Genomic DNA, 24,348 nt, shown 5'->3' on the forward strand with positions numbered 1-24,348 from the left:
CATTTATTAATACAAATAATATGAACAACCCCAATAAGCACGTTTTCACAATGTCCTCCACAAAAACGTAGACGCACAATGCATACTAGCGTCTTTAATTAATATCCATATACTTACACATTGCTCACATACACTGAAAGGGTCCCTAGCATTATGGTTAATATTAAAGGTTTTACTCGTTATCAAGTCTATTGTGAAATGCAGGTATTTGATATCTAAGGCTTAGTACAGGATAAGCAGACCATGGGCCTGATTCAGAGCCACTCGTAAGCGGCCGCTTGTTCGTTCCGAGCGATGTTTGCCCATCTGCGCATGCATACGGATCGTTATACGCATGCGCGAACCAGTCAGTGCGGCCGAAATTCATGTGCTCGCAAAATAGCGAATGCCTGATAATTTGAGTGACAGAATGAGGCGTATGTGGGAGGTAACAGGGGAAGGTGCTTGAAAACGGGGAGTGGAAATCAGAACGCAGGCGTGCTTAAAGGTCAAAACGGGCGTTTTATGGGTGTGCATATTTAAAACAGCAGCGTCATTGACCACGTCACTTGGTTATTTTATAGCCAGAACTGCTCGCAAAATTGTGGTAGCAAAAACCAACCACAAGAATAGCGAGCAGTTCATACCCTGGTCGATGTACTCGATTAATCTAATAAATAGCGGACATGACGTAGGATGCGAGCGGCCAGGGGGCGTATTTTTCAAATAAACGTCCGCATGTTTTGTTCGCTCGTTCAGACATAGAGGCGTGAACAGACCGCAAACAGCGAACGGTTCATTTGAATAGCCACCCCTTGTTTTAGAACGAACGACCGCAAACAGCGAGTGGCTCTGAATGAGGGCCCATGTTTGGTTCCATTCTAAACCACTGTTTAGATCTCAGATCTCCGATACCATCGGCAAGGAGATCGCAACATGCTACTACTACTGTTTAAACTGACCTATGAACTACATCGTAACAGAAGAACCAAGAAGAAGAACCAATGGGATTATGCCATCTCGTTTCTATTGTATTGCCCACTGGGCCTGATTCAGACCCGCTCGCAAGCGCTATGCGCTCGCAAGCGGGTCGATTGTTAGGCAGTGCGCATGCACAGCATGCGCACTGCGCGTGAGCCCCGGAGTGAGCGCAAAAAGCACTCGCTCCGGCGCTCGCATCCAAAAGGGGCGGCATCCAAAAGGGGCAGCTGATGATTTTGATCGTCGGCGCGCCCCGTTTTGGAAGGCGGGGCGGGGGGGTGGCTGGGCAAATGGAGGCGTTCCTGCAGGAATGCCTGCCGTTTGTGGGCGGCCCTACTGACATCACTCGTGATGGGGTTTGCGGCAACGAAACCCTACCGCAAGGGTCTCATCACCTGGCCGCTCGCTTAAGCTGTGGGTGGTAACTCACAGCTATGCGAGCGGCCAAGATGCCGCAACTAAAAAAAGAAGCGCCCGCCCTGATTCAGAGCGAGCGCTCGCTTTTTGCTTTCTCCTCTGAATCAGGGCCTCTGTACGGCATATATTCAGGCGCTCTATTTCCAGTAGTTAGTCATCATATTCATTCTTTTGACGGAGGCTTCACCTTTGATGCCGGAAATCTGGATCCAGAGCGCCTGCGTATGTATTGACTGTACCTTATGATTGTATAACCCTTTGCGCTAATTGTATTTTAGATAAAGGCGTGTAACTAAATGCTTTTATGTGAAAAATAACTTTTTGTGCTTTGGAACCACACTCAAAGTCTGGAAAGCGATTATTTCTTGTGTGACTTACAATGCTAAATAGCGACATTCAGGTATATAGATTATTAGGTATTCATAGGTCAGAGGGAGAGAGATATTAGAGGAGGAAGAGGAGGAAGATGAAAGTTACAGCCTGTATTTAAGATCTATAGGTTTAGTGGAATCTGCTTATCCTCGCTTACACCATTTGACTTCTATGATTTGGCTTCATTAATATCTGTGTGGACTTTCCTGGACCTTATGTCCACCTTCGCAAACCTACAGAGGTCATTCTGTTTATTAAAACTGTGGTCTCTAGTAGTCATTGTTATGTTACCTTCAATGGTGAAGATCTTCTCCTGTAGCTCCTTCTGGAAGTTGGCCAGAGCAGAGAAGTTTGTGACATTGAGGACGTGATCTTTAGGGTCTGGAGATGCGATTCCTACCAGCTCCTTTATAGCAGATTCTTTCGTGAACGCATCGCCCACCTGTAGGTCATTGGGAGAAGGTTGGTATGGTCTCTGCATTAGAACAGTACTGTTTAATGTCTCTGCATACGTCGCTATGTGCTCCCACACTTTTTTAATCAGCACTTCACCTAAATATTAAAGTCCTTATACTTATACATATCTGCAGGGTTATTTCAGAAATATATAAAAAAAAATGTTCAGACCTATTTTTGTTTTTTAATTTTTAAATCTCATTTTCCACAAAATGTTACAAATAAAGGAATAAATACAGTTAGTGTCGCATAAATCATTCTGGGTCCTCTCCCAGAACCCAGGCATCCAGTGCACATCCTGGGCTCCTGCCCAGGGCTCAGTGGATAGTACGGGGCCTGGATTACTCTAACCTGTTACTGTCATGTGATCACTTGATATTTGAAGGGAAGAAGTTGCCGGTTTTGCTTGCACCATTCTTAAGCTTCAGACACTTTAGATTAGAACATTATTTTTATTAACTGGAAATTGTGGTACATCTGCCACACAAAATCTATTAACATAACAGCTTCCAAAATGTATCATCTAAGCAATTTCCTATATACTGTACATACCCTTGCTGCTAACAATTTACTTAATAGATTAGATATTGTGTAATAGATGCAACAAAGTCTAAAAACAACATAAAAGACATACAAGTCCTAATTCTCCTATAAATGCCCAGAAATCTGCTCTGGCCTTTTCCGTGACACCGACCTGGAAATTCAGAGCAGGAGACAAATAAGAGATAAATTACTAAATGATAAATTTCGCCATGTGGAAGGAAAATATATGTGTCAAGATTTACTTAATTATAAAAGGGTGACGGATGGAGGAAGGCGAATACGAGAGGATAAGACCAGCTGATGATGAGGGTCATCCTGCCATCACACCTATCAGGTACGTCAGTGATTCCTGGGGAGGTTATGTACATTGCAGACTTATTCAACGATTTTAAGAAGACAAACTACAGTATTAGGAAATGAATCTGAATAAACATACAGTAAGTGATGATGCAAGAATCAAAAATGAAATCTGTGGCGGTAGAGCCGAATATAAACCCCCCCCACGGGGCCACAGGCATCATTCTGGTTTGGGCCCATCTCCAAATTTGTTTAAAGAAAAAATCAACTTAAAATCAAATTAGAGTAATCTGGGCCCATCAAGTGCTCAATGATCCCTGGGCAGGATCCTAGGTTGCCTATTGGATGATCTGGCTATTATCTGCTAATTATCCAGATATATAGGACCAATAGAATCTTATTGTTCATGGCTGTCAGGTGCCACCACCAAACATTGAAAATGAAACGCGTTTGATGTTATCATCTTTCAACCCAGGACTTACACTGTCCTGGGACCACCAGGACCTTGATTGCTACCCTCCAAGAGACCTTCTCATCTACCATCTTTGGTCCTAAAGGGCTACACAATTTTCATCCCTGTGGACATATTCCTTATTGAATCATCAATATTAGAGCCATAGGACAGTAACTGCACCTGTGTGTATCCACCCATTGCCAGAAAAATGTATTTGGAGCAGCATCAGATGGCTATGAACAAGGTTCTCTAACATTGATCATTACCGAGATATTTAGGAACCACTGTTGTCCAATATGCAGCCACATTACCCAACAGACATACTGTTCCCTGGGGTCCTGGAATCGTGCATTCTCTTACGTCATTCATCGGATCTCCACATGTGATAAGCTGCACGTCAGATGGGAAGATGTCATGAATGGTGGTGGTGCACATTGTGCAGTGTGTACGCTCAACCGGAAGACCACAAGATATATTGGTCCAATCTACACGATGATTGCACAGTGGGCACGATTCAGACCCGCTCGCTAGATGCGTTCGCATGCAGCCGTCAGCTGCCAAAGTATGCAAATACCGCGATTTCACGGCAAGGCATTAGCACGCCCACTATGTCTTGGCATGCGATCGTATTTAGACGCCCACCAGCCTGACGCAAGACGCCCACTTTCCCTTAGTAACACACGTCATCTCCGGGAAGTGTGTGTAACAATCGGTAACATTGAGTAACATCGGATCCATACGCAGCACTTGTGGCTGACACTACCCTACCGCAAGCACTGCGAGAGCTGCAGTGTGTAATACAGCCATGTGACGTGTACTATGACGCTGCTTCTTAATTATACACGCCCCTGAACAAGCGTTTTGACACTCAGACACGCCTGCGTTCGCAGCACCACACCCCCTGTTACCAACAACCACCCTGTCACCACCCACAAACGGCTCGTCCTGTCACTCATGCTTGCGGAGCATCTGCGTACTGGCTGCGATTGCTTCCCGATCGCAGCGACTGGTGCGCATATGTGCACTGCATCTTACATGCATGCGCAGATTGCGAATACCGGCCAGCTGCGTGCGAACGCAGCCTTGCGAACGGGTCTAAATTGGGCCCAGTGTGTACAGGAGAAAAGATTCATTGGATACAGTGCTCCAACATGATATATGGTGCCGTCATTGGGAAGATTGCACAGTGTGTACGCTCTATATCGTGTGTTCTGGGATGGAGGGAAATTGGAATGACCATCGCGTCTTTTGTACGCCGTTCTGATGTGTACGCAGCCTTGATCTACCCTCACTTAGGCTTTTATGTAATTACTTATCCGCTCATCTCTGAGATTCTTTGGCGCTAGTCGGTCACGTTTTACCCTTGGAGCTGTTTTACGAAGGGTCATGTGTAAGCTGAGTGTCATGTGACTGTACATCATTGGTTTCCTAATTCCCTCATCGTACATTCGATATATCAGTGCTTCATAGGTAAAGGGGGACAATAGTGACGTGACAACAAGTCCGCCCAAATAAGTAACCACAGAAGGAAATCTGTACTACTGTACTGTAATGTCTAAGGGGCTGATGCACATTGTGGTATAGAGTGAGATAGAGCAGGTACCTGGACAAACCATGTTGCAATGCAAGGGGTACAAATTAGGGGTGAGCGGGTTCGGATTTACTCGGTTTTACTCGGTTCTTATCACCACTTTACCGCAAATTCGGCTCGATTTTATTCGCTATCCAAAACACGTGTTCGGCGATAGCCAATAAAAAGATCAGAGTAAAACCGAGTAAAACCGAACCCGCTCACCCCTAGTACAAATACATACATTGCATGCAGGGTAAATACTGGCTGCTTCTGCATGTAGCCCACAAATGCTGGACGGCTTTATTTTTACACTGCAAATTAGATATCAGTTTGGACGCAGCTGTCCCAAATCTCTCTGCACATGTTACATCTGCCCCAATCACGCAGGTCCTATGGGTGACATCATCTTCATTGCTGCCGGCATCGGCAAGTGTGTACGCACTTGCTGATGCCAACACACCGCCGGGTCCTGTTGCTTACTATGTCTAGTGTATACCGGCCTTTGCTCTATTCCCAAAGCTGAATCAGGCCCTGAGCGCAGAAGTCTGTAGAAGACTCTATATTGGTATACACACTTAAGCCGCGGATCCACTACATGATGTTACTGAGCGATTGCACGATTACGACATCATAATCGTGCAATCGCTCAGTTATCGTGCACAAATCGGGCATGTAAATGTCGGAAATGACCAGCGATGCGCGCTCCGGCTGATCGTTTCCGACATCAATCATCTGCTGAACATGGCGGTAACGACAGATTCCCCATGTTCAGAGGTGATTGAGGTTCCTACACTGAATGACCAATTGCTCAGTGTAGGCACTGCAGGGGGAAGGGGAACGACGGTATAGTTATGATGTCATAATCGTAGTGTCGTGCCGCTATCTGCTAGTGGATACGCGGCTGTACACATACATTCAAACAAATTTTTGAAACATTTTACAATTCGTTACGGTAAAGGCTGAAACAATGGCGATATAGTTACCCCAATAGCGAAGCGCCGGACTCCTATTTCATTCGCCAAATCAATGGCTTCCTTTAATTTTGTACCGTCCCCGAAACTTTCTCCGTCCGTTATTACGATCAGGACCTTCTGCGCATGTTCACGGTTTCCTTTTTCTGCTTTAAAAAGCTGATTGCTGCCGATAATCAGAGCACAGTGAGTCCCCATCAGAAGACCCAGCTGTGTATTTTTGTACTGTACATTTATCTGATGTTAGTGTATAAAGCCAACAATCCGCCTGTCTCTCTGACATGGTCTTTAGGGTGACAATGCATTTGTACGGTATCCATAACCCTAATCTACATTTTCACTATGCCGACATTTCGTCCATGTCTGTATTTTCTAGATGGGGACATGTTTTATAATATTTTTTTTAACCATGTCGACATAATAACTGTTGACATTCTGGTACCCTGCCACGCACGTGTAAGCGGCCATGAAATCAGAGCGTTAGCTATCAGGCGCAATCACTAAGCTTTATGGAGCGTGATGCATTTGGCGATATTGCCTCCTCATAGACTTCTATGGGAACTACAGTGCCGACTGCAAATGAAGGGACCGCATCTGGCACCCTATTAATAATTCAGGGGGATACTTAAACAAATGTGGATGTACCCCAAAAATTGAGATCTTGCAGGACAGCCGTCGTGGGCCGATGTATTCCCGAGCCACGTGCAGCCGCCATGTGGGACGCCCTTGGATTTATGGTACAGCCATGTTGCTCGTTTGCTGGCACGCCCCTATGAGAGTGCGAGTCAGAGCGAGTGATGTTGCTGTTGCGCTGTGCCACCATAATGGAAGTTCCGATACCACATTGCTAACTTGTAATTGAATCGGCCTCTGAGGATCTGTGGGTCCATTGAACTGTGGGGGCTGTAGCCCAAATCCTGTTCCCTGCATCTAGTGGAAAATCCTTTCACCTGGAAATGCCCCTGTGTGACTGCAACCAATCCCTAATGGGTGACACCTGCCCCTCCCCACCACCTGTTCTCCTGAGGGAAACCTGCCCCTCCCCACCACCTGTTCTCCTGAGGGAAACCTGCCACTCCCCACCACCTGTTCTCCTGAGGGAAACCTGCCCCTCCCCACCACCTGTTCTCCTGAGGGAAACCTGCCCCTCCCCACCACCTGTTCTCCTGAGGGAAACCTGCCCCTCCCCACCACCTGTTCTCCTGAGGGAAACCTGCCCCTCCCCACCACCTGTTCTCCTGAGGGAAACCTGCCCCTCCCCACCACCTGGTTGTACTTACTAAAGTTACAGAGCTTAATATCTACTGCACTGGCTGTATAAAGCTGGGGTAACATTATCCTATTGGGTTTCTGATCTTTACACCATACAGCGCCCAATGCATAGCATGGCTGAGACAATCCAACATGGATAGCGCAATGTCGCGGAACGGAAAGATTGTACAGCTGGAATATCGCCCACTGGGATGTGGCCTCATTCACTGTGAATTCAGTATTCACATAAGATTCTGAAGCGATAACACTCAACTAGTCTTACAGGGATCTAAAGTCACCTGATGGTGTCTGGATGTCATGATCTGCTGCTGTATCTCTGTCCCACTACTGGTGCTGCTCTCTGCAGTGGTTCTACTCTGCTATGCTGCAGCCAGTCTGGTCCCATATTCTGGTATCCTGCAAGCCGGTGTTAATTATCTGATCCAGCCTCTATGGGCTGCACCTGTGACTGTCCTATTTCAACCTACTCCACATTTCCATCTGGGCCAGAACCTTGTGTCAGATTCTTGTGCTTCATCTGGTGTACGTTTGATTCTTGTTCTTTGGGCTCCTAGTCTCCCTGCAATGCCAGGACTACATCTCTCTGTCCCTCTCTCTGAGTAACAGTATTCTGGCACCAGTGCTATCTGGAAACTGTGTTTCTGTATTGCTTCACAGCATTTGCTCCAGAGCTATCCAGAAAACTTGCTCCACTATTGTCTTCACCACATTAAGCTCTAGAGGTATCCAGAAAACCTTCTCCAGTATCACTTCCAAGGATTCTGCACCAATGCTATCCAGAAAACCTGCAACAGTGTTATATGCTGGAAATCTTGGACATATCTACTACAGTTAGTTAACTTGTTATATATCTGTTCCTGTGTCTCTTACCTTGCTGTTTCCAGCATTTCACCATTATTATTATCTCCTGTTTCTGGACATATTTACAGTAGTGAGTTACTTTGGGGCCCATTTATTAAGGATCGCATTTTGCAATGCGATCAGGGCATGCAGTACCGCCCATGATCGCATTGCAAAATGCGATCATACCGACCGAATGTATGATCCGGCACATGCAGGGAGACGGGCTCCGAAAAGAGGCCGGAGCGCATTCCGGGCTACTGTGCATGCGCAGTCCCGAGGACTGCACATGAGCGGCGCCCATTGCCGGCGGAGGGATTTGGAAGATCCCTCCGCCGGCTGAAATGCGGTGAGTCCCCATAGGACACAGCGACTAACGCTATCTTCAGATAGCGTTAGCTGCTGGGGCCAATATCGGGAATGCTTCACATTCCCGATATTGATACATTTGGCAGCATCGCATCCCCCATAGAAACCTATGGGGGAGGCGTCTGCCGGCGGCAATGGAGGGATCGCAGCAGGTATAGGAGATACCTGCTGCGGTCCCTCCTTCATACATCCAGGGGATACTTAGTATTTGAGGTAAACCACCGAAAACAGGTGTTTTCGGGGAATTTACCTCAAATGCACTTTGATAAATGGGCCCCTTTGTTATACAGTATATCTGTTCTGCCATTATCCATTGCCTATTACAATTGTATTATTGCCTCAATGCCTCAGTACGTTCTCGTATTGATCTGCATGCTGAGTAATCTATTCCTAGACTATTTTCATTGTTTATTTGTGCCCTGTTTTTTCAGCTTGCTTCCTGATTAGTTTCATTTTATTTACTGCACTATTCCCTGTGTGTAAGTATACATTATTACTGCCCTATTCCCTGTGTATAAGTATACATCATTACTGCACTTTTCCCTGTGTGTAAGTATACATCATTACTGCACTTTTCCCTGTGTGTAAGTATACATCATTACTGCACTATTCCCTGTGTGTAAGTACACATCATTACTGCACTATTCCCTGTGTGTAAGTACACATCATTACTGCACTATTCCCTGTGTGTAAGTACACATCATTACTGCACTATTCCCTGTGTGTAAGTATCATCATTACTGCACTATTCCCTGTGTGTAACTATACATCATTACTGCACTATTCCCTGTGTGTAAGTATCATCATTACTGCACTGTTCCCTGTGTGTAAGTATACATCATTACTGCCCTATTCCCTGTGTGTAAGTATACATCATTACTGCACTATTCCCTGTGTGTAAGTATACATCATTACTGCACTATTCCCTGTGTGTAAGTATACATCATTATTGCACTATTCCCTGTGTGTAAGTATACATCATTACTGCACTATTCCCTGTGTGTAAGTATACATCATTACTGCACTATTCCCTGTGTGTAAGTATACATCATTACTGCACTATTCCCTGTGTGTAAGTATACATCATTACTGCACTATTCCCTGTGTGTAAGTATACATCATTACTGCACTATTCCCTGTGTGTAAGTATACATCATTACTGCCCTATTCCCTGTGTGTAAGTATACATCATTACTGCACTATTCCCTGTGTGTAAGTATACATCATTACTGCACTATTCCCTGTGTGTAAGTATACATCATTACTGCACTATTCCCTGTGTGTAAGTATACATCATTACTGCACTATTCCCTGTGTGTAAGTATACATCATTACTACTACACTATTACCTGTGTGTAAGTATACATCATTACTGCACTATTCCCTGTGTGTAAGTATCATCATTACTGCACTATTCCTTGTGTGTAAGTATCATCATTACTGCACTATTCCCTGTGTGTAATTATACATCATTACTGCACTATTCCCTGTGTGTAAGTATACATCATTACTGCACTATTCCCTGTGTGTAAGTATACATCATTACTGCACTATTCCCTGTGTGCAAGTATACATCAATCATTACTGCACTATTCCCTGTGTGTAAGTATACATTACTGCACTATTCCCTGTGTGTAAGTATACATCATTACTGCACTATTCCCTGTGTGTAAGTATACATCATTACTACACTATTCCCTATGTGCAAGTATACATCATTACTGCACTATTCCCTGTGTGTAAGTATTCATCATTACTGCACTATTCCCTGTGTGTAAGTATACATCATTACTACACTATTCCCTGTGTGTAAGTATACATCACTGCACTTTTCCCTGTGTGTAAGTATACATCATCACTGCACTATTCCCTGTGTGTAAGTATACATCAATAGTGCACTATTCCCTGTGTGTAAGTATACATCATTACTACACTATTCCCTGTGTGTAAATATACATAATGACTGCACTATTCCCTGTGTGTAAGTATCATCATTACTGCACTATTCCCTGTGTGTAAGTATATATCAATACTGCACTATTCCCTGTGTGTAAGTATACATCATTACTACACTATTCCCTGTGTGCAAGTATACATCATTACTACACTATTCCCTGTGTGCAAGTATACATCATTACTGCACTATTCCCTGTGTGTAAGTATACATCATTACTGCACTATTCCCTGTAAGTATACATCATTACTGCACTATTCCCTGTAAGTATACATCATTACTGCACTATTCCCTGTGTGCAAGTATACATCATTACTGCACTATTCCCTGTGTGTAAGTATACATCATTACTGCACTATTCCCTGTGTGTAAGTATACATCATTACTGCACTATTCCCTGTAAGTATACATCATTACTGCACTATTCCCTGTGTGTAAGTATACATCATTACTGCACTATTCCCTGTGTGTAAGTATACATCATTACTGCACTATTCCCTGTGTGTAAGTATACATCATTACTACACTATTCCCTGTGTGTAAGTATACATCATTACTACACTATTCCCTGTGTGCAAGTATACATCATTACTGCACTATTCCCTGTGTGTAAGTATACATCATTACTGCACTATTCCCTGTGTGTAAGTATACATCATTACTGCACTATTCCCTGTGTGTAAGTATACATCGTTACTGCACTATTCCCTGTGTGTAAGTATACATCGTTACTGCACTATTCCCTGTGTGTAAGTATACATCGTTACTGCACTATTCCCTGTGTGTAAGTATACATCATTACTGCACTATTCCCTGTGTGTAAGTATACATCATTACTGCCCTATTCCCTGTGTGTAAGTATACATCATTACTGCCCTATTCCCTGTGTGCAAGTATACATCATTACTGCACTATTCCCTGTGTGTAAGTATACATCAATAGTGCACTATTCCCTGTGTGTAAGTATACATCATTACTGCACTATTCCCTGTGTGTAAGTATACATCATTACTGCACTATTCCCTGTGTGTAAGTATATATCAATAGTGCACTATTCCCTGTGTGTAAGTATACATCATTACTACACTATTCCCTGTGTGCAAGTATACATCATTACTACACTATTCCCTGTGTGTAAATATACATAATGACTGCACTATTCCCTGTGTGTAAGTATCATCATTACTGCACTATTCCCTGTGTGTAAGTATATATCAATACTGCACTATTCCCTGTGTGTAAGTATACATCATTACTACACTATTCCCTGTGTGCAAGTATACATCATTACTACACTATTCCCTGTGTGCAAGTATACATCATTACTACACTATTCCCTGTGTGCAAGTATACATCATTACTACACTATTCCCTGTGTGCAAGTATACATCATTACTGCACTATTCCCTGTGTGTAAGTATACATCATTACTGCACTATTCCCTGTAAGTATACATCATTACTGCACTATTCCCTGTGTGTAAGTATACATTACTGCACTATTCCCTGTGTGTAAGTATACATCATTACTGCACTATTCCCTGTGTGTAAGTATACATCATTACTGCACTATTCCCTGTGTGTAAGTATCATCATTACTACACTATTCCCTGTGTGTAAATATACATAATTACTGCCCTATTTCCTGTGTGTAAGTATACTGTACATCATTACTGCCCTATTCCCTGTGTGTAAGTATACATCATTACTGCACTATTCCCTGTGTGTAAGTATACATCATTAGTGTTACTGTTGTTATTGGAAAGCACACACACAGGGGAATTCCCAGTCACCTGACACTTCATAAATAATACTAGGGGGTAACTCTTGATGTAGGCACATTCATTAATAGTAAATGGAAGAGGTAATGCCCCAGGTTGAATCTGCTTATTTTCAATCTCCAGAAATAGACATACGAGAGGAACACCAAAAATATAAATCTCTTCCTGGCACATAGATTATAGGGAACATACGCCTTTCTCCAGAACAACAGGAATAAGGATTATGGAACTTACATCACCTGAACGATGGCTCCACAAGTATATGTTCCTCCTTTATGGTGGGATATTTGTTTTACAAGTTGTTCAGGATTTTTCTCTTTCGAATATCTCTTAAAATCAAATTCTATATCAAATTTGTATGAAAACTGCATCAGAGCAAACTGCAGAGAGAGAGAGAGAGAGAGATTGTGTGAGAGAGATTGTGAGAGAGAGAGAGATTGTGTGAGAGAGAGAGAGAGATTGTATGAGAGAGAGTGAGTGAGAGAGAGAGAGAGAGAGAGAGAGAGAGAGATTGTGTGTGAGAGAGAGAGAGAGAGAGATTGGATGAGAGAGAGTGAGAGAGAGAGAGAGAGATTGTGTGAGAGTGAGAGAGAGATTGTGTGAGAGAGAGTAAGAGAGAGAGAGAGAGATTGTGAGAGAAAGAGATTGTATGAGAGAGAGTGAGAGAGAGATTGTATGAGTGTGAGTGAGAGAGAGAGAGATTGTATGAGAGAGAGTGAGTGAGAGAGAGATTGTGTGAGAGAGAGTGAGAGAGAGTGAGAGAGAGAGAGATTGTGTGAGAGAGAGTGAGAGAGAGAGAGAGAGAGATTGTATGAGAGTGAGAGAGAGAGAGAGAGATTGTGTGTGAGAGAGAGAGAGAGAGATTGCATGAGAGAGAGAGAGAGAGAGAGAGAGAGAGATTGTATGAGAGTGAGAGAGAGAGATTGTATGAGAGAGAGTGAGAGAGAGAGATTGTGTGTGAGAGAGAGAGAGAGATTGTGTATGAGAGAGAGAGAGAGAGATTGTATGAGAGTGAGAGAGAGAGAGAGATTGTGAGAGAGAGAGAGAGAGATTGTGAGAGAGAGAGAGAGAGATTGTGTGAGAGAGAGAGATTGTGTGAGAGAGAGAGAGAGATTGTGTGAGAGAGAGAGAGAGAGAGAGAGAGAGAGATTGTGTGAGAGAGAGAGAGATTGTGTGAGAGAGATTGTGTGAGAGAGAGAGGGTGCGGTTATTATATATAGGTGACAGAAGGACTTATACTGAATTAGGGGTAATATTAATAAGACCATATTAATGTTTAGGTCTTAATTCTCCACATACTGTATATTTTATTATAGGTTTGTCCACATGTGGACTTTGGCCCTTATTGAGAGCCGCTCGCTGCTGGCGGCTGCTCGCAGGGAATGTGGGCGTATGTTTTTTTTTTCTCTGGACGCTCACACAGCTGTGGGAGACCACCCACAGCTTGTGCGAGTGGCCAGGAGACCGTCGCGATAATCGCAACCATCGGCCTTGCGACGAGACCCTAGGGTAGAGTCTAGCTGCCGCAAGGCCGAGTGGAATTCCTGCTCTAATAGAGCAGGAATTCCACTTCTGACATCAGTAGCGATGTCAGTTAGTCCGCACTACAAACGCCAGGCGTTTGTACAGTCACCCCCCTACCCGCCCACAAAACAAGGTGAGCTGTCAATCAACATCAACAGCCTCCCCGTCTTGTTGTGAGCCCCATAGCGACTGAACTTCAGTCGCTCAGCGGTGCTCAAGCATGCGCATGCAGGATGCGGCGCATGCGCAGATCATTAACATCAGGCCGCTTGCGAGCGGATCTGAATCGGGCCCTTTATCCACAACATGTTATTATAGATATGTTTTCTGGTATTGACAGACTATTATAAAAGTAATTCACTGAGTGTGAAACCACGTGTTATGGTGCATACACACGATCAGATTTTTCCTTCAGATATGAACGATAACGATTTAAAAATCGTTCAGTCGTTCATATCTGAAGGAAAATCGTTCATATCTGACATGCCTGAACGATGGACGATCAACGATGCGCGTTCCCGTTTGTCAGATAACGATATCTGACATCTGATGTGTTTGCAGTCAGACTTGGACGATTCCATTCATTTTAATGCAGTCAAAAATCGTTCAATCGTTCAAATCGTTCAAATCGTTCAAAACTTTGGTAAAATCGTTCAAATCGTTCAAATCGTTTAATCATTCAATCGTTCATCTGACAAATCTGACAAGTCTGACAAATCTGACCGTGTGTACGCTCCATTAGTGTCCCAGCCAGGGTTACTGTGAATCACAATGGTGCAGAGACATAACGATGGCTCGCGGCATCCGATGCAGGAAATGCCTCCTCCATGTGACATCACGTGGAGGAGGCGGGGCTACGAACACAGAGAATTACAGCAATGCCCGGAGCAATCGCTGTTAGGGCAGAGAAATGCGCGTCCGAGCCATGCTAAGGACTGCTGCAGAGATTCTGGCTACAGCTATGCCGTGTTCCAGGCACACTGCTAGCCAAATAGCCAGATGAAGGGACGCCGCACTGCTCGCACACCGCTAGTTACAGCCTGCAATGGTGACTCACTTATAGTATTTGCCCTGGAATGGTGACTCACTTATAGTATGGGGCCCTGCAATGGTGACTCACTTATAGTATGTGGTCCTGGAATGGTGACTCACTTATAGTATGAGGCTATGGAATGGTGACTCTTTTATAGTATGAGGCTATGCAATGGTGACTCACTTAGAGTATGAGGCCCTGGAATGGTGACTCACTTATAGTATGAGGCTATAGAATGGTCACTCACTTATAGTATGAGGTCCTGGAATGGTGACTCACTTATAGTACGAGGCCCTGGAATGGTGACTCACTTATAGTATGAGGCCCTGCAATGGTGACTCACTTATAGTATGAGCCCTGCAATGGTGACTCACTTATAGTATGAGGCTATAGAATGGTCACTCACTTATAGTATGAGGTCCTGGAATGGTGACTCACTTATAGTATGAGCCCTGCAATGGTGACTCACTTAAAGTACGCGGCCCTGGAATGGTGACTCACTTATAGTATGCGGCCCTGCAATGGTGACTCACTTATAGTACGAGGCCCTGGAATGGTGACTCACTTATAGTATGAGCCCTGCAATGGTGACTCACTTAAAGTACGAGGCCCTGGAATGGTGACTCATTTATAGTATGCGGCCCTGCAATGGTGACTCACTTATAGTATAGGGCCCTGGAATGGTGACTCACTTATAGTATGAGGCTCTGGAATGGTGACTCACTTATAGTACGAGGTTCTGCAATGGTGACTCACTTATAGTACGGGCCCTGGAATGGTGACTCACTTATAGTATAGGGCCCTGGAATGGTGACTCACTTATAGTATGAGGCCCTGGAATGGTGACTCACTTATAGTATGAGGCTCTGGAATGGTGACTCACTTATAGTACGGGGCCCTGGAATGGTGATTCACTTATAGTATGAGGCTCTGGAATGGTGACTCACTTATAGTACGGGGCCCTGGAATGGTGACTCACTTATAGTACGAGGCTCTGCAATGGTGACTCACTTATAGTACGGGGCCCTGGAATGGTGACTCACTTATAGTATGAGGCCCTGGAATGGTGACTCACTTATAGTACGAGGCTCTGCAATGGTGACTCACTTATAGTACCGAGCCCTGGAATGGTGACTCACTTATAGTATAGGGCCCTGGAATGGTGACTCACTTATAGTATGAGGCCCTGGAATGGTGACTCACTTATAGTATGAGGCTCTGGAATGGTGACTCACTTATAGTACGGGGCCCTGGAATGGTGATTCACTTATAGTACGAGGCTCTGCAATGGTGACTCACTTATAGTATGGGGCCCTGGAATGGTGACTCGCTTATAGTATGCAGCACTGCAATGGTGACTCACTTATAGTACGGGGCCCTGGAATGGTGACTCGCTTATAGTATGCGGCACTGCAATGGTGACTCGCTTAAAGTACGCGGCCCTGGAATGGTGACTCACTTATAGTATGAGGCCTGGAATGGTGACTCACTTATAGTACGAGGCCCTGCAATGGTGACTCACTTATAGTACGTGGCCCTGCAATGGTGACTCACTTATAGTATGAGCCCTGGAATGGTGACTCGCTTATAGTATGAGGCCTGGAATGGTGACTCACTTATAGTATGAGGCTCTGGAATGGTGACTCACTTATAGTATGAGGCCCTGCAATGGTGACTCACTTATAGTACGAGGCCGGCAATGGTGACTCACTTATAGTATGAGGCCCTGCAATGGTGACTCAATTATGGTATGAGGCCCTGCAATGGTGACTCACTTATAGTACGGGGGTCTCTGCAATGGTGACTCACTTATAGTATGAGGCTCTGGAATGGTGACTCACTTATAGTATGAGGCCCTGCAATGGTGACTCACTTATAGTATGAGGCCCTGCAATGGTGACTCACTTATAGTATGAGGCCCTGCAATGGTGACTCAATTATGGTACGAGGCCCTGCAATGGTGACTCACTTATAGTACGAGGCCCTGCAATGGTGACTCACTTATAGTACGGGGCCCTGCAATGGTGACTCGCTTATAGTACGAGGCCCTGCAATGGTGACTCACTTATAGTACGAGGCCCTGGAATGGTGACTCACTTATAGTACGGGGGTCTCTGGAATGGTGACTCACTTATAGTATGAGGCTCTGGAATGGTGACTCACTTATAGTATGAGGCTCTGGAATGGTGACTCACTTATAGTACGGCCCTGCAATGGTGACTCACTTATAGTACGGGGCCCTGGAATGGTGACTCACTTATAGTATGAGGCCCTGCAATGGTGACTCACTTATAGTATGCGGCCCTGGAATGGTGACTCACTTATAGTACGGGGCCCTGCAATGGTGACTCACTTATAGTACGGGGCCCTGCAATGGTGACTCACATATAGTACGGGGCTCTGGAGCCCTGGAATGGTGACTCACATATAGTACGGGGCCCAGCAATGGTGACTCACATATAGTACGGGGCTCTGGAGCCCTGGAATGGTGACTCATTTATAGTACGGGGCCCTGCAATGGTGACTCACTTATAGTACGGGGCTCTGGAATGGTGACTCACTTATTGTATGAGGCTCTGGAATGGTGACTCACTTATAGTATGAGGCTCTGGAATGGTGACTCACTTATAGTACGCGGCCCTGCAATGGTGACTCACTTATAGTACGCGGCCCTGGAATGGTGACTCACTTATAGTACGAGGCCCTGCAATGGTGACTCACTTACAGTACGAGGCTATGGAATGGTGACTCACTTATAGTACGAGGCTCTGGAATGGTGACTCACTTATAGTATGCGGCCCTGGAATGGCGACTCACTTATAGTATGAGGCCCTGGAATGGTGACTCACTTACAGTACGAGGCCCTGCAATGGTCACTCACTTATAGTACGAGGCTCTGGAATGGTGACTCACTTATAGTATGAGGCTATAGAATGGTGACTCACTTATAGTATGAGGCCCTGGAATGGTGACTCACTTATAGTACGAGGCTATAGAATGGTGACTCACTTATAGTACGAGGCTCTGGAATGGTGACTCACTTATAGTATGAGGCTATAGAATGGTGACTCACTTATAGTATGAGGCCCTGGAATGGTGACTCACTTATAGTACGAAGCTCTGGAATGGTGACTCACTTATAGTATGAGGCCCTGCAATGGTGACTCACTTATAGTATGAGGCCCTGGAATCTTGACTCACTTATAGTATGAAGCCCTGCAATGGTGACTCACTTATAGTATGAGGCCTGGAATGGTGACTCACTTATAGTATGAGGCCCTGGAATGGTGACTCACTTATAGTATGAGGCCCTGGAATGGTGACTCACTTATAGTATGAGGTTTAGACAAAATTCCTGTTATTATATTTCTCCCCCATATATTATCATTGAATATAAAACAATTGGCTCAGAGCTTCTTCCTTTAAGTATAAAAGGTCCTATTACATTACACAGTTGATTCAGATGTATCTGTAAATCGCTTACATCTATGTAATAACCACTTTATATGTCCGTTTACTGTGGTGGTCATTGTATTATAACTGCAATACCGATTATTCCCCTGAGCATTTGCAGTCTGTCTCACCGGGAGATCCTGCGCTGTAGCAGTGTGTCTCACCGGGAGATCCTGCCCTATAGCTGTCTGTCTCACTGGGAGATCCTGCGCTATGGCAGTCTGTCTCACCGGGAGATCCTGCGCTATGGCAGTCTGTCTCACCGGGAGATCCTGCGCTATGGCAGTCTGTCTCACCGGGAGATCCTGCGCTATGGCAGTCTGTCTCACCGGGAGATCCTGCGCTATGGCAGTCTGTCTCACCGGGAGATCCTGCGCTATGGCAGTCTGTCTCACCGGGAGATCCTGCGCTATAGCAGTCTGTCTCACCGGGAGATCCTGCCCTATAGCAGTCTGTCTCACCGGGAGATCCTGCCCTATAGCAGTCTGTCTCTCCGGGAGATCCTGCGCTATAGCAGTCTTTGCAAGGACGCCCTGATAGCCGATATATCTGCAGGACGACATCTTTTCTTTCTCTTCAAGTTTCCTTCTATGTCTCTGTCTGATGGACAGACAGATGCATTTAAGGGGCGGTGCGGGGGCAGGGTCAGCCAGCATTCCCAGAAACGGGATAGCCCCTTTTTCCAGGAGTGGCAAGCCCAGGAACGGTGTCGACTGATGCAGTGTTCTGAGCTCGCAAGCTGAGGCTTACTTAGCTGGCCAGCGGCCTGGCGCTGTCCACCATCATGACCATCGACCACCGATGGTCGCAATGGTGATCCCAGCCTGTGACCTCTGTCGCAGTGCTTGGATGCAAATGCATCAGGGGTTCATACCCCTCCTGTCACACCCCTCCTGTCACACCCCACCTGTCACACCCCTCCTGCCACACCCCTCCTGTCACTCACCACCTGTCACACCCCACCTGTCACACCCCTCCTGTCACACACCACCTGTCACACACCACCTGTCACACCCCTCCTGTCACACACCACCTGTCACACCCCTCCTGCCACACCCCTCCTGCCACACCCCTCCTGTCACAACCCTCCTGTCACACCCCACCTGTCACACCCCACCTGTCACACCCCACCTGTCACACCCCTCCTGCCACACCCCTCCTGCCACACCCCTCCTGTCACTCACCACCTGTCACACACCACCTGTCACACCCCTCCTGTCACACACCACCTGTCACACCCCTCCTGTCACACCCCTCCTGTCACACCCCTCCTGCCACACACCACCTGTCACACCCCTCCTGTCACACCCCTCCTGTCACACCCCACCTGTCACACACCACCTGTCACACCCCTCCTGCCACACCCCTCCTGCCACACACCACCTGTCACACCCCTCCTGCCACACACCACCTGTCACACACCACCTGTCACACCCCTCCTGTCACACCCCACCTGTCACACCCCTCCTGTCACACCCCTCCTGTCACACACCACCTGTCACACCCCTCCTGTCACACCCCTGCTGTCACACCCCTGCTGTCACACACCACCTGTCATACCCCTCCTCTCACCCCCTTCCTGTCACACACCACCTGTCACACCCCTCCTGTCACACCCCTCCTGTCACACACCACCTGTCACACCCCTCCTGTCACACCCCTCCTGTCACACCCCTCCTGTCACATCCCTCCTGTCACACCCCTCCTGTCACACCCTTCCTGTCACACCCTTCCTGTCACACACCTTCTGTCACACACCTTCTGTCACACCCCTCCTGTCACACACCACCTGTCACACACCACCTGTCACACTTCTCCTGTCATGCACCTCCTGTCACACCCCTCCTGTCACATCCCTCCTGTCACACCCCTCCTGTCACACCCCTCCTGTCACACACCACCTGTCATACACCTCCTGTCACACCCCTCCTGTCACACCCCTCCTGTCTCACCCCTCCTGTCACATCCCTCCTGTCACACACCTCCTGTCACACCCTTCCTGTCACACCCCTCCTGTCATACACCTCCTGTCACACCCCTCCTGTCACACCCCACCTGTCACACCCCTCCTGTCACACCCTTCCTGTCACACCCCACCTGTCACACCCCACCTGTCACACCCCACCTGTCACACACCTCCTGTCACACCCCTCCTGTCACACCCCACCTGTCACACCCCACCTGTCACACCCCACCTGTCACACCCCTCCTGTCACACCCTTCCTGTCACACCCTTCCTGTCACACCCCTCCTGTCACATCCCTCCTGTCACACCCCTCCTGTCACACCCCTCCTGTCACATCCCTCCTGTCACACACCTCCTGTCACACCCTTCCTGTCACACCCCTCCTGTCACACACCTCCTGTCACACACCTCCTGTCACACCCCACCTGTCACACCCCTCCTGTCACACCCTTCCTGTCACATCCCTCCTGTCATACACCTCCTGTCACATCCCTCCTGTCACACCCCACCTGTCACACACCACCTGTCACACACCTCCTGTCACACCCCTCCTGTCACACCCCTCCTGTCACACCCCTCCTGTCACACCCTTCCTGTCACACCCCTCCTGTCACACCCCTCCTGTCACACCCCTCCTGTCACACCCCTCCTGTCATACACCTCCTGTCACACCCCTCCTGTCACATCCCTCCTGTCATACACCTCCTGTCACACCCCACCTGTCACACCCCACCTGTCACACCCCTCCTGTCACACCCTTCCTGTCACACCCCTCCTGTCACATCCCTCCTGTCACACCCCTCCTGTCACACCCCTCCTGTCACATCCCTCCTGTCACACACCTCCTGTCACACCCTTCCTGTCACACCCCTCCTGTCACACCCCTCCTGTCACACACCTCCTGTCACACCCCTCCTGTCACATCCCTCCTGTTATACACCTCTTGCTGCATTTGCATTATAGCAAGGATCACAATTGCAAAGCTGCCTGCGTGCACTGTTGAATCACCCCTATAGTGCACAGTACAGTGATGGTGCAGTGACATAGTACACAGGGTCTGATTCAGAGACGGACGCTCTGAATCAGGGCGTTTTTTTTTTTTTGGAGCAGCCTCCTGACCACTCGCTAAGCTGTGGGTTACCCACAGCTATAGCGAGCGGCCAGGTTGATGGTCACGATGGTCAAGACCATCGTGACCATCGGGCTTGCGACGAGACCCTTGTGGTAGGGTCTCGTGGCCGCAAGCCCCAGAGAGCTTCTGGCTCGAGGGGCCGCCACCAAACGGCAAGCTTTCTGTCGGGAACCCCTCTGTTTGACCTTCCACCCCCCCGGCCCGCCCACCAAACGGGGCGAGCTGTTACTCACCATCGACAGCTCGCCCTCTTTGGAGCAAGACCTGGAGCGACGGAGCACCCGTCGCTAGCCGGGTCTCGCGCATGCGTGCGACGGAGCCGGCTCCGTCGTGCGCATGCCTAATGGGCAAACATCGACCCGGTTGCGAGCGCTCAGCGCTTGCGACCGGGTCTAAATCAGGCCCACAGTACAGTGAAATAGTGATGGTGCAGTGACATAGGCCCTCATTCAGAGCCGCTCGTTAGCGGCAGTACGCTCGTTCCGAGCGATGTTTGCACATCTGCGCATGCGTACGGTTTTTAGTACGCATGCGCGAACCAGTCAGTGCGGCCGAAAATCGTTTGTACGCTATATAGCGAGTGCCTGCTATTTTGAGTGACAGAAGGAGGCGTATGTGGGTGGTAACAGGGGAAGGTGCTTGAAAATGGGGAGTGGAGATCCGAACGCAGGCGTGCTTAAAGGTCAAAACGGGCGTTTTATGGGTATGTATATTTAAAACAGCAGCGTCATTGACCACGTCACTGGGTTATTTTAGAGCCAGAACTGCTCGCAAATTTGTGGTAGCAAACACCAACCACAAGAATAGCGAGCAGTTCATACGCTGGTCGATGTACTCGATTAATCTAATAAATAGCGGACATGACGTATGGTGCGAGCGGCCAGGGGGCGTTTTTAACAAATAAACGAGCGTATGTTTTGCTCGTTCGTTCAGACTTAGAGGTGTGAACAGACTGCAATGTGCGTACGGATCATTTGAATAGCCACCCCTTGTTTTTAAACGAACGACCGCAAATAGCGAACGGCTCTGAATGAGGGCCATAGTACACAGTACAGTGATATAGTGATGGTGCAGTGACATAGTACACAGTACAGTGAAATAATGATGGTGCAGTGACATAGTACACAGTACAGTGAAATAGTGATGGTGCAGTGACATAGTACACAGTACAGTGATATAGTGATGGTGCAGTGACATAGTACACAGTACAGTGAAATAGTGATGGTGCAGTGACATAGTACACAGTACAGTGATATAGTGATGGTGCAGTGACATAGTACACAGTACAGTGAAATAGTGATGGAGCAGTGACATAGTACACAGTACAGTGAAATAGTGATGGGGCAGTGACACAGTACAGTGATATAGTGATGGTGCAGTGACATAGTACACAGTACAGTGATATAGTGATGGTGCAGTGACATAGTACACAGTACAGTGAAATAGTGATGGGACAGTGACATAGTACACAGTACAGTGATATAGTGATGGTGCAGTGACATAGTACACAGTACAGTGATGGGGCAGTGACATAGTACACAGTACAGTGATAGGGCAGTGACATAGTACACAGTACAGTGAAATAGTGATGGTGCAGTGACATAGTACACAGTACAGTGATATAGTGATGGTGCAGTGACACAGTACACAGTACAGTGATATAGTGATGGTGCAGTGACATAGTACACAGTACAGTGATATAGTGATGGTGCAGTGACATAGTACACAGTACAGTGATATAGTGATGGGGCAGTGACATAGTACCCAGTACAGTGAAATAGTGATGGTGCAGTGACATAGTACACAGTACAGTGATATAGTGATGGTACAGTGACATAGTACACAGTACAGTGACATAGTACACAGTACAGTGTTGCAGTGATGGTACAGTGACATAGTGATGGTGCAGTGATATAGTACACAATATAGTGATGATATAGTAATGGTGCAGTGAGAGAGTACACAGTACAGTGAAATAGTGATGGTGCAGTGACATAGTACACAGTACAGTGATATAGTGATGGTGCAGTTACATAGTACACAGTACAGTGAGATAATGATGGTGCAGTGACAAAGTACACAGTACAGTGAGATAGTGATGGTACAGTGACATAGTACACAGTACAGTGATATAGTGATGGTATAGTGACATAGTACACAGTACAGTTATATAGTGATGGTACAGTGACATAGTACACAGTACAGTGTTGCAGTGATGGTACAGTGACATAGTGATGGTGCAGTGATATAGTACACAATAAGGTGATGATATAGTAATGGTGCAGTGAGATAGTACACAGTACAGTGAAATAGTGATGGTGCAGTGACATAGTACACAGTACAGTGAAATAGTGAAGGTGCAGTGACATAGTACACAGTACAGAGTTGCAGTGATGGTACAGTGATATAGTGATGGTGCAGTGACAGTACACAGTACAGTGATGCAGTGATGGGGCAGTGAGATAGTACACAGTACAGTGATGCAGTGATGGTGCAGTGCCATAGTACACAGTACAGTGAAGCAGAGATGGTGTAGTGACATAGTACACAGTACAGTGATATAGTGATGGTGCAGTGACATTGTACACAGTACAGTGAAATAGTGATGGTGCAGTGACATAGTACACAGTACAGTGAAATAATGATGGTGCAGTGACATAGTACACAGTACAGTGATATAGTGATGGTACAGTGACATAGTACACAGTACAGTGACATAGTACACAGTACAGTGTTGCAGTGATGGTACAGTGACATAGTGATGGTGCAGTGATATAGTACACAATATAGTGATGATATAGTAATGGTGCAGTGAGAGTGTACACAGTACAGTGAAATAGTGATGGTGCAGTGACATAGTACACAGTACAGTGATATAGTGATGGTGCAGTGACATAGTACACAGTACAGTGAGATAATGATGGTGCAGTGACAAAGTACACAGTACAGTGATATAGTGATGGTACAGTGACATAGTACACA

The 24,348-nt window shown here is 46.5% G+C and overlaps 1 protein-coding gene across 1 annotated transcript in view; it reads right to left on the reverse strand.

Annotated features, from left to right (window-relative positions):
• The window catches only part of LOC148525138 (integrin alpha-X-like), a 435,626-nt gene that overhangs the window by 268,934 nt on the left and 142,344 nt on the right, over positions 1-24,348 (reverse strand). The window contains exons 4-6 of the mRNA XM_088471180.1: positions 12,493-12,638; positions 6,056-6,209; positions 2,041-2,191 (exon numbers count right to left, since the gene is read on the reverse strand). Coding sequence (XP_088327306.1) covers positions 2,041-2,191; positions 6,056-6,209; positions 12,493-12,638 — 451 coding nt within the window. The remainder of the gene's footprint in view (positions 1-2,040; positions 2,192-6,055; positions 6,210-12,492; positions 12,639-24,348) is intronic.

This window comes from Taudactylus pleione, unplaced genomic scaffold, assembly GCF_031769625.1.
Source record: "Taudactylus pleione unplaced genomic scaffold, aTauple2 ptg000112l, whole genome shotgun sequence".
NCBI lineage: Eukaryota > Metazoa > Chordata > Amphibia > Anura > Myobatrachidae > Taudactylus > Taudactylus pleione.